At 33.9% G+C, this 11,291-nt stretch overlaps 1 protein-coding gene across 1 annotated transcript; it reads right to left on the bottom strand.

Moving 5' to 3' along the window:
- Positions 1 to 2,481: 2,481 nt before the first annotated feature.
- On the bottom strand, positions 2,482 to 5,950 carry LOC107555516 (ras-related protein Rab-36-like). The gene is made up of 11 exons (XM_016238338.1): positions 5,903 to 5,950; positions 5,372 to 5,458; positions 4,813 to 4,904; positions 4,399 to 4,473; positions 4,208 to 4,309; positions 4,046 to 4,110; positions 3,481 to 3,532; positions 3,315 to 3,396; positions 3,137 to 3,227; positions 2,909 to 3,025; positions 2,482 to 2,813 (listed from the first exon to the last, which is right to left on the bottom strand). The coding sequence occupies exons 2-11, from the start codon at positions 5,423 to 5,425 to the stop codon at positions 2,758 to 2,760; spliced, it is 786 nt and encodes a 261-aa protein (XP_016093824.1). The 5' UTR covers positions 5,426 to 5,458; positions 5,903 to 5,950; the 3' UTR covers positions 2,482 to 2,757.
- Between the last annotated feature and the right edge of the window lie 5,341 nt (positions 5,951 to 11,291).

The following is an 11,291-nucleotide window of genomic DNA, read 5'->3' as shown; positions in this document are numbered from 1 at the left end:
ATTATCAACGCATATATAAATATACATTTTATTTTACTTACAGTGTACTTACCCAATAAAGTATTGGGTATTACAAGGTAACTACATGGGTCAAGGATAGGTTTAGGGGTAGGTTCAGGGTTAGTACCTAGCTATTACCCAGTTATTATAATTGTTATAAAAAGCACATAGTATGTACATGTACATGCAGAACAGGACTGTAAAATAAAGTGCTACCAATATGCCAGGCAATATACAATAGTGTATAATATACAAAACAACAGTGTTGTTTTATTAATATGTGACCCTGGACAACAAAAGCAGTCTTAAGTCGCTGGGGTATATTTGTAGCAATAGCCAAAATAACACTGTATGGGTCAAAATTATAGATTTTTCTTTTATGCCAAAAATCATTAGGATATTAAATAAAGATCATGTTCCATGAAGATATTTTGTAAATTTCCTACCGTAAATATATCAAAAAGTAATTTTTGATTAGTAATATGCATTGCTAAGAACTTCATTTGGACAACTTTAAAGGCGATTTTCTCAATATTTAGATTTTTTTGCACCCTCAGATTCCAGATTTTCAGTTGTATAGTACAATAGTTGTATCTCTGCCAAATATTGTCCGATCCTAACAAACCACACATCAATGTAAAGCTTATTTATTCAGCTTTCGGATGATGTATAAATCTCAATTTCTCAAAATTTACCCTTATGACTGGTTTTGTGGTCCAGGGTCACATATTTTGAATTAGTTTTTATTTTGACATTTTGTTTTCTTTATTATTTCAGTTAAGGTTTTAGTAATTTTGTTGTATGTTTTTGTCATTTTTATTAGTTTTTCTTTTTAAATATGTAGTTTATGTAGTATATACAGTTTGCATTCATTTTTATTTTGGTTTTAGTTAAAAAAAAATTCTAATTCAAATTGTTAAGTTGATTTTATTTAAATATTTCATTACAAGTATATGAATATGCCTATATACAGTGGTGTGAAAAAGTGTTGGCCCCCTTCCTGATTTCTTATTTTTTTGCATGTTTGTCACACTTTAATGTTTCAGATCATCAAACTAATTTAAATATTAGTAAAAGATAACACAAGTGAACACAACATGCAGTTTTTAAATGAAGGTTTTTATATATATATATATATACACACACACACACACACACACACACAAGTTTTAAAAAATGTCATGTTAGATTGTGATGTAACATTTTTATTTTATTAAATCATGACTTTTTATAGGATGAAATGTGACATATCTGCACACATATTTTTGAGTTTGACCTGAAAATATATTAATATTATTTTTTAATATGTAGTTAATGTTGTCTATATAGTTTTTATATATATATTTTTAGTTTTAGGTTTCATTAGAAACTGAAAATTGTTAATAAGTTATTATAATTTATTATAATTAATACATATATAATATCTAACTATTGTGTAAATTATTAAATATATTTTATTTCAAGTATTAACCTGAGGAAAGACTTTAGGGTTCATCATCAACTCATCATCTGTGGAGAAAGAGAGTGTTAAGAGATGCGTGCAAAAACACCAGGATGTTAAATGAGCCAGTGTCATAAACTAAAACTACTTCAGTTTTTAAACGTTAAGAACATTCTCACCGCTCCCTCCAAAGCCCTTCTTGTGCACCACAAGTTTGTAGGACTTGTTTGCCTTCATGGTAACAGTCATTGTAGTCGTGATGATGTTACAAACAGAGAAATATCCAGCGCTGAAGCAGTCTGCAGAATATCAACATTTCTGCATCCTTCAAGACGGCATGATATGCAGGAACAAAAGTGTTAAATGACACGTAAAGAGCTTGAAGATGAAGAAACACAGTCAAACTCATGACAGTCTGTCTGTCATCCTCCTGTTTGTGTACTAGTCGCGTGACTCATTTCTTCTGATCCCAGAGAACGCTCTGCAAAAACGTCTTCTAATTGTAAGACGCAGGTTTCTTAAACAGAAGGTCAATATTTATTTATACACCGACAACGCATAGCTTAACTTATATCTGTCAGAAATAAAGCAAAATTTGTGTTTACGGAAAGAAATGGATAGTGTCTTCTTCGGGATTATGATCATAGAGATAACGATACACAGCGCCGCCTAGCGCATTGGAGATTCGCAGTCAGTAATAAGTCTCTGTCTAAATTATAATAATATAATATAATACCACTTTAAAGTGAAGATCTAACCATTTCAGAAGATATGATAATGCTATTTTGAGTTCTTTGTAGAAAAATCTCAAATAATAGCCTACGTTTACTAAGTCTAGCTATCTGTTAAACTTTATGATTATGTTTGTACATTGTCAAACTATGCTTCTTTTCTGATAAGCAATGTTTCCTTCTATCACTGCTGCGCATATAGATTTCTCAAGGTAAGGACAAATACTGATAAAAAATTCATAAGCTGTGCTCAATTGTAATGTATGTTTATTTCATCTGCCAAAGGAAGATAAAAAGATACAAAAGGAAAAGGAAAAACACAATGCAATTATTAAATGGCAGTTTATGCAGCAAAAATACTGACGTTAATACTACAGTATAAATCAAATGTTTGAAATCATATTTGATGTCAGTCCCTTATTTTGATGTGTTCTGATAAGGTGGTCCCTCTCAGAGAGTACATCAGTGATGCACCAACTCAGAGGTTGGTTATGTCAACCAAAACACTTTGTTTTCTACTAGGTTAAACATTTATTCTGTCTTGTAATACAAACGGGTTATTTCTTCTTCTTGAACCATTGAGGGTCAACAACAGGACTTCTTCTTTGGCTTTTCCTGTGCATCTTCCAGTGCGTTATCATCTGAAATAACAAACCCACATTATTTGACTCCATAAAACACAACATTTATGTCAGTGAACATCTCCGTTTTATGATTTCAGAGTGCAATCTCTTACCGAGAATATTTCCATCTCCAATCTGAGCCGTGCTGCTTCCTGTCTCCAGGTCCTTCAGTATGGCATCTTCAAAGGCCAGAGCTGCCACACGAAAGAAAAACTCCTGGACATTCTCCCCTTTAAACCCATAGCAGTAACAGTTACAAGTAGCATCCATCTTGTACTTCTTGTAATGGACATAGCAACAACTATAAAGTACATTTTTATTCTTATCCCTTCAGAATGTACCTGTTTTTGAGGACAACGACCAAAACTCAGCGTTCATTTCTGCTGCAATCTTTATAGCATCGCTCTCTGTTCTCTGGCACTCTTCTGCAGACTACACATAAGGACAGCAGGAGTCTTTAATAGCTTTAACAAGTTGTATGTGTACATATGTGTGCTTGTCTGTGGGGGCTTTTCTCACCAGGAGGTCTCTTTTTGTGCCAACCAAGAAAACAAAACAAGAGTCTGGTTCATTTTCCCGCAGTGCCTCTGATAACCACTGTCTGAGGATCAAACAAAAAATCATTAAAATTAAAATTCCTCAACACCTTTTCAATCTTCAAAACACTACTATAGGTTTTACTTACTGTGTGTGTTCCAAGCTCTTGATGTCCACCATGTCGAAGACAGTAATAATAACTTTTAAAGTAGAAACAGAAAGGATTATATTGGGGTTTAAATGGACTCTGATCTGGAGTATTAAAGGAATAGTTCACCCAAAAATGAAAATTTGCAAAAACTTTACTCACCCTTAGGCCATCCAAGATGTAGATGAGTTTGATTCTTCATTGGAACAGATTTGGAGAAATGTAGCATTACATCACATACTCACCAGTGGATCCTCTGCAGTGAATGGGTGCCGTCAGAATGAGAGTCCAAACAGCTGATAAAAACAATACAATAATGTGGATTACTTGTGGATTGTCGTGATGTTTTTATCAGCTGTTTGGACTCTCATTCTGACGGCACCCATTCACTGCAGAGGATCCATTGGTGAACAAGTGATGTAATGCTACATTTCTCCAAATCTGTTCCCATGAAGAATCAAACCCTTAACACATCAACATCTTAAATGGCCTGAGGGTAAGTACATTTTCAGCAAATGCTCATTTTTGGGTGAACTGTTCCTTTAAATGAGAACCTGCATTTTACCTTGAGCTCCTCTGTAATATGCTGATGCGATGCATTTGAACTTTTCCTGACCAGCAGTGTCCCATCTGCAAATATTGTAATGTGCAAAAAGACAAATATAAAAGACATGAAAATTTCAAATGAACAGACGTTATTTAAATCATTCAGAAAATAACTACTCACATTTGAAGAGAAAAGGGCAGCCCAGACATCTCAAATCTCTCAATCTCAAAGTCAACACCTATAGTAGCCTTGTAGTCTCTCTCAAACACGTCTTTACAGAACCTGTGACATACAAGCAAATAATGGAACTTAATGTCCATGAAAAATACATGTATCATTTAAATTAAGGTATATTAATGTATACATTTTACCTGTTTATTAAGCATGTCTTTCCCACATTGAGATCTCCAACCACTACTGCTTTCGACATCTTAAGCCTGTCATACCTAGAAAATAATATATGAAAATAATTATATAATAAATGGACTAATAATCTCTCTCTCATTTACATTTACATTTAGTCATTTAGCAGATGCTTTTATCCAAAGCGACTTACGAATGAGGACAAAGCAAGCAATCAATCTCCTTATGTATATAATATAATATATATACGGAATTATTCCAAACTTTTGATGGTAATGTATATCACTAAACATAACAATGCATCAATCAGTTTAATATTTTTTTATATATGTTTTATATACATATATATCATTCTTTAGAAACATTTAGCAGGGGGGGGGGGGATAATACAATTGTAAATATATATTCATATGTATACCAACCCTTGCTGACGTGCTGCCCGGTCTTGGCAAGCCATCGTGGCTTTTGTATTCCAATCATCCTTCATCTGTAGACAGGCTTGTGGATTATAACACTACAGAACAATCAAACAGAACTAATAAATGGAGATTCTTACCATAAACAGAAATACCAGATACTTTTGGTAATAAAGTGAATAAGAACAGTAGTTTTGTCCAGTTGTTGAAATGCTGTCTGTTCCAACCATTTCCATTTAGGAATCATTCACAATAAGGCCAGGAATGTGCATTAAGAAAGTAAATAGGGTACATGTGCCCTTAATATGACCCCACTACTGAGAAAACTACAAGAAGCAGCTGTGGGAAGCCTTTTTATTTGAGCAGAATTAGCTGCACTAAGGCTCCTCTATGGATGTCACACATTCTCATACTAATCTGATGTGTTCGCTACAGTATACAGAATGCTTCCTGAATTTCCTGTAGTACCACCTGCAATATGAATAATACATTTTCAAATACAGAATGACCTATTCCATTACAGTGCCTGTAAATAATTAACATAATGTGATGTTAGAGAGTGTACCTTTGGAAATGTGGATATGATCCTGTCCCTGCTGACAGGAGGGCTGAAATGCATTGTCTTGTCAGCAGGTTGTAAAGGGAAACTCGGCTGTGAAAGACACACACTATCAGCACTACCACATAACCTGTTTACTCTGTACATTTACATCAAGCTGAACTACTTTGTATAGTGTATACTAAACATAGTAATATATCCAGCAAAACCATAATAACTTTATTATGGCTTAGCTGGATTTAACTATATATATATATATATATATATATACACATGCTAGTTATCTTTTGGTAGAGTCATTTACTTCATACAGAAGACTGTAGAAAATATGTATGGTTAAAAAAGTGAATTCCTCTATAAACACTAAATAAACAGAGCTGCATTTTTTGTACGGGAATGGCAACACAACATAGCGCTGTAACGGCGCAGTTAGTATTTTATAATTTTAAAAAATCCTTTAGAAACACTGATAATCGTCGTTCTAGCTCATTAAGAGCTGCTGAGACTGTATACATCGAGTAGTTGTCGTGTACTCACGGATATTCCTGCAGCGCAGTTTGACTCCTGCAGACTGCGTACTGGCTCTCCGCATCAAACCCTACAGTCATCGCCATAGCAACCAGGAGCCGGAACCCGCAGTCACGTGCTGCAGGAGACACACCGCGCGATCTTTCATGGCTGCTGTTATGGCGAGCTGCACACATTTTCACCATAAATCCTGAAACTTGCAATAGACGCACTGAAGTTATGTCAAACGTATTTTGAGATTTAAAAAATGTTTCGTTTTGCCCTTAAAACATAAAACGACGCGATGTATTCCACTTTGTGTGGGAGAAATTACACATTGGAAACCAACAAAAATACATTAAAAATGCTCAAAAAACATGTCAGTTTGAGTGTGTGGCTGTGGTGTGTACATGTGTCAAATGCATGTTGTGTAATATTTGTGGGTCCAGGTGAAGTGCTAAGTGTTAAAGTGAGATCTGGTGTGGCCTGCTGATTGAGATGATAGACACTGAGGAGGACAAGTCTTCCCCCATAAAATAATTAGAAATGGCCACACTGTCTAATGATTACAAATGGCATGCCGCAAACTGTAATCTATTAGATTACACATTTTACGCAATGTAATCGGACCACTTTTTGATTACTTTTAGATGGCTTTTGACCTAACTTATGTACCACACAAATTTCTATAGGAATTTTGTACCCAGTTCATATAAACATACAGAGAAAGAAAATATATTCTGTTCTTTATTATCAACAACATGAAGTGAATTAAATGTCAGGGTTTGCCAAACTGGGGTTTGTGAAGGAATAACAGGGGGTTTGTGAGCGTCCTCATTCGTAAGTCGCTTTGGATAAAAGCGTCTGCTAAATGACTAAATAAATAAAACAAGCTTTCACACTAAAAATAGAAATATTTTGTCAAAAACATATTTATCACTGCAATAATGATTCAATCCTAAAAAAGTATTTGCTTATTTAAATTCAGACCAAAACTAGTTTTTAGTTACTGGTAGTGGTGCATTAGCCTGAATGACCGCAGGGTGGCAGCACATCACCCTCAACGGCTTTTGGTAAGCGAGAGTGCTGTGTCACGCCAAGCGAGTTAGATTGTGCTCCTCATGCATGCTGCTTCAGAGATGACTTTCACCTGAAGAGATTTTCCTTAGCAACACCTAACTTTTCAAATGTCATTTTAAAATAAGAATCATTTTTAAAACAACAGATTTTTACAAATCTAGATGAGCTGCTTCAGTGTCAGCAGGCCCTTTTAATGGGCACTAAAGGCCAAAGGTGACTAGGTTTGGCCTTGGGTCTTATTCCATTTCACATTCATCAATAATGATGGACAGTTTTGTAGTGTATGAAGCTAAATTGATTCATTACTAATTGATCCTATCTGTGTCCTGGCTGTGATAGGCTATGTATTATGATGTATTTTCAGAAAAGGGTTTGGTTTGATGCTGGCATCATCAACATCAAAGTGTTGGATGAACTAAACTAAAGTGTACAGTTGACCACTTTGACAAATGAAATTAAAGGAGAATGCAGGCTGTGCATGAACTTGTTTACATGTCTGTTGAAGAGACAAATGAACAAACAAATGGTACTAAATATAGTGGTGTAATAATTCCTGCATCTGGCAGGTTCAGTGGAGTAAAAAAAAAACATAATCAGATGTCTCGAAGATTTTAACGACACCCTTGTGTGTTTCTGAAAGGACTCATATGTGACATTGCAGAATTAGAGACAGAAATGATCTGTTTTTCTCTCACACCCTTTTATACAAGTGGTAAACAAATGTGAGAGAATATTTTGTTGCTGTCTTTATTAAATTAATTACACATATCAATATTGTGTGTGATTACTCTATTATGAATAATAGTGACCTACACTGTAAACCCAATATTCTGAAGAAAATTGATTCAGACAGATCAATCTCATGAAACATGTCAAGAACACACCTTTTTACTGTATCTCAAAGAAAAATAAGGCCAGTAAAATTTTAATCAGCCTAAATTAAAACATAGCAACCCAATTAGCATGATTTGTAAATACGACTGAAATCAACTAAAAATAAAAAATATATATAATTTACTATAAACTATATATACACTATACAATACATTTTGTGTGTGTGTGTGTGTGTGTGTGTGAAATATAAATGTATCAAAAAAAAAAAACACTTATTTATTAATATTTGTTTTACGATTTAAAAATATAATAAATAATAAAATTAAAAATATTTACTTTTTAAAGTAATTATATAAATATATTTTTACGTTTATGCTTTATGTCATTCATATTTATACACAATGCTAGCTGGACTGCTGTGCCATCTTCGTTTAGGCTGATTTGGATACATTTTATTGGCTTTCTCTTTTTTTTGTTTGTTTTTTTAGATAAAAAAAAAATACTGTATTCCCAGTAATGGGAATCTAATTAGAAAAATCATTGAGAATGATTTACAGAAATCACATCCAGATGTATTACAGTAATGAGAATAAGGGAAATGTGTTTGACTGTCATGGCAATAATGCCAGAATGCAAAACAAAACAAAACAAAACAAAAAAGCCTAACATAGGCTTTATTTTTTTATGCAAAATGTACTGTGAGCTTTGTAAAATGTAAAATGTGACCTTACTGAGGTTCACCTAACCATCTTATATCAGAGTGACACATCACATTTGTCCCTGTGAATGATTTTGACTCTGAATCCAATTTGTTGTCAAGACTCCAAAGCTTAAAACCGCTGTTTATCATTCTGAAGAATGAGATTAAATTGAGTGCCTTCCTCCTCTGTCTCTGTGGTCTGTCCTTCCCTGCTGCTCATGACAGTCACAAGGTCTTCCACTGGCTGGCCCTCCTGCTCGGCGCTGCTGTAGCATTCATCTGTTTCTTTCTGTATGTTTATTTATTTATTTATTTTTCAGAACAAATGTACTCTTTCAATAATCTCGAGTCACAGTGGTCACAGCTGTGGCATAAACCACTACATACTGCAGTCTCAATGAGACAAAAACTGCCTTTTGAGTGACAGACATATCATTTCCCTCTGCCAAACACATCCAAGTCATGTACTGTACCCTCCTTTTATTCATTTTCATTAGCTTTACATGTGAAATTCAAGGGCATTGAGGCCACGCTCAGTGAACTCCAGTCTCACAAGAGCGAAAACGTCCCACATCCCTCATTAACACCCACAATGGTGAGAGAAATATGTTTTGTGTTTTGTTCCCAGCAAAGCAAGTGTTGAAGACAGTTGAACACAGAAATATAAAGGTGTGTCTTTTAAAGGAACATACCTGTCCTGACAGATGAGGTTCATTTTCAGAATACACCTCTTTTCACAGCTGTAAAATATTTGACCATTTTTTAAGCATATAATATAAAAATTAGTCTTCATTCCGAAGGTTTCTGTCCATTTTTCACCTACTACGAGTTACATTAGTTACAATTACATGTAAGTGCGCTACTCGCGATCAGCCGAACCGACTGATGTTTATATGAATTTACAATAAATATCTCAATATATACTGAAACTCTGCAATGCTCTTGAGAATTTACAGCTTGTATATATCTATAAAATGTATCCGCTGGAGCTGCACAAATGGCATAAAATGGCACTAATTTTGCCAAGTTTTGTCGAAAGGCGATACTTTTAATTGATAGCCTATTAACTGTAGATCATTTATAATTGTATTATTATTTATTAATTATTAAAGGTAAAAATGCTTTTTTTTTTGGTTGAAAATGGTTTTTATTTATTTGTTTGTTTTTTTCCACTTGCCCTAAAAAACCGAAAGGGGCACTGGTGATGACTTTTAATAAATAAATAAATAACAACATATGACCCCTTCAGACTGTCTATAAGGATTTACAATAAATATCTCAATAAATATTAAAACTCTTCAGCGGTCATGAGAAGTTAATACTTTATTAATAAAATACTTTATTTATTAAAAAAATTAATAAATAAAAAAAGGTCCTCCTCATCATTCGGACCAAATAAAATGTGCATGTTGTTGCACAAATGGCGTAAAATGGCACATTGTGGAGATTGACAATTTTTGTCAAAAGGCGATGAGTTTTCACAACTGATAATCATGTTTTTAATCATTATTAATTATTACATTTATTCATTATAAAATTAAATACAAACACTTTTTGGTTTGTTTGTTTTTTTTTTAATTGTACTTTTTGTTGTTGTTGTTGTTTTTGTTTTGTTTGGACCCTTCTTGCCTAAAATGTGGAGTGGGCACAGGTGAAAAATATTTTTTATTTTATTTTATTTTATTTTTTTATTTTATTTTATTTTATTTTATTTTATTTTATTTTATTTTATTTTATTTTATTTTATTTTATGTATGTATGTATGTATGTATGTATTTATTTATTTATTTATAGCCTCTTTAGACTTTCTCCAAAGGATGGAGCTGAAGGTCTGTTTGAAACCATCCTGTATTCTCAATTTATTCTTAATCCAAGCAGATTTGTAAATACTCATATGCATTTTTTTTTTATCTGACAGTGTAGATACATAATGAGTTGTACAGTGTGGTCAGGAAAAACATTAGTGATAAAATGGAGGAGGTGGCACCCACACATGATAGAATAGCTCTGAATATCTTGAACAGATTAATTCAAAATGCTTCCTTGGTAAACAAACCTTTATTTTGTCAGTTCTGTAGGCTGTTTTGTCCTGGTACTCTAGAATTAGTGGCGTGATAAACAATAGGCTGTGCTAGTACTGACAACAATAAAGGGTCATCCAGGGTTTGGCCACTAATTGGTCCATTATGCGAGATCATTCCAGCCTCTATTTCTCCCTCATCTTCTCTTCCGTCCATCTCTCACTCTCTCAGTTCTTTTTACTACAAACCCTCTGCAGACATAAATCAGTTGAAGAATAATTTAATTGCACATTTAATTAGCATGTTGATTGCCGTGGTGCAATGCACCATAAATAAAATCAGCGTTGAGCTTCTACTGTTGCTGGAGTGGACTGAATTGAAACAGACTGAGAAGACATTTCCTAGAATCTGATGTCCAGGGACAATTAGGCAGGAAGAAACGATTTCCTCATGGATTACATGCAATGCATCAGCCTGCGGCATATGCCGTTGAATTAGAGTGACAGCATTCAATACATGCGTGCAAATGATTTATCATGGAGACAATGTATATGGCCACTCACTACAGTGACCTTAGCTGTTCCAAGTTATTGCTGTTAACATTTAATGTGGCTAATATTGCTTTGAAAACATGCATATATTGAAATGTGTATCGGTGACCATATTTATGTTGTCTTGCATTGGCGGTCAATGCTGAAAGAAAATAATACCAGAGAATATTTTCAAGTGCAGACACTGCACATATACCATAAAAAAATGTAATGATGTTACTGTAAAGTACAGT

The sequence above is a fragment of the Sinocyclocheilus grahami genome, unplaced genomic scaffold (genome assembly GCF_001515645.1).
Source record: "Sinocyclocheilus grahami isolate Dianchi unplaced genomic scaffold, SAMN03320097.WGS_v1.1 scaffold536.1, whole genome shotgun sequence".
Classification (NCBI taxonomy): domain Eukaryota; kingdom Metazoa; phylum Chordata; class Actinopteri; order Cypriniformes; family Cyprinidae; genus Sinocyclocheilus; species Sinocyclocheilus grahami.
The sequence above is the reverse complement of the archived record's forward strand: the minus strand, read 5'-3'. Positions and strand labels throughout refer to the sequence as shown.

What these genes read in the sequence shown, in the direction of transcription:
- LOC107555516 (XM_016238338.1), bottom strand. Translation starts at nt 5,425, where the DNA reads ATGCATTTCAGCCCTCCTGTCAGCAGGGACAGGATCATATCCACATTT. An exon ending in ATATTACAGAGGAGCTCAAG is followed by an intron (nt 3,533 to 4,045) that starts GTAAAATGCAGG and finishes CTACTTTAAAAG; the next exon opens with TTATTATTACTGTCTTCGAC. An exon ending in AAGAGCTTGGAACACACACA is followed by an intron (nt 3,397 to 3,480) that starts GTAAGTAAAACC and finishes TTTGATCCTCAG; the next exon opens with ACAGTGGTTATCAGAGGCAC.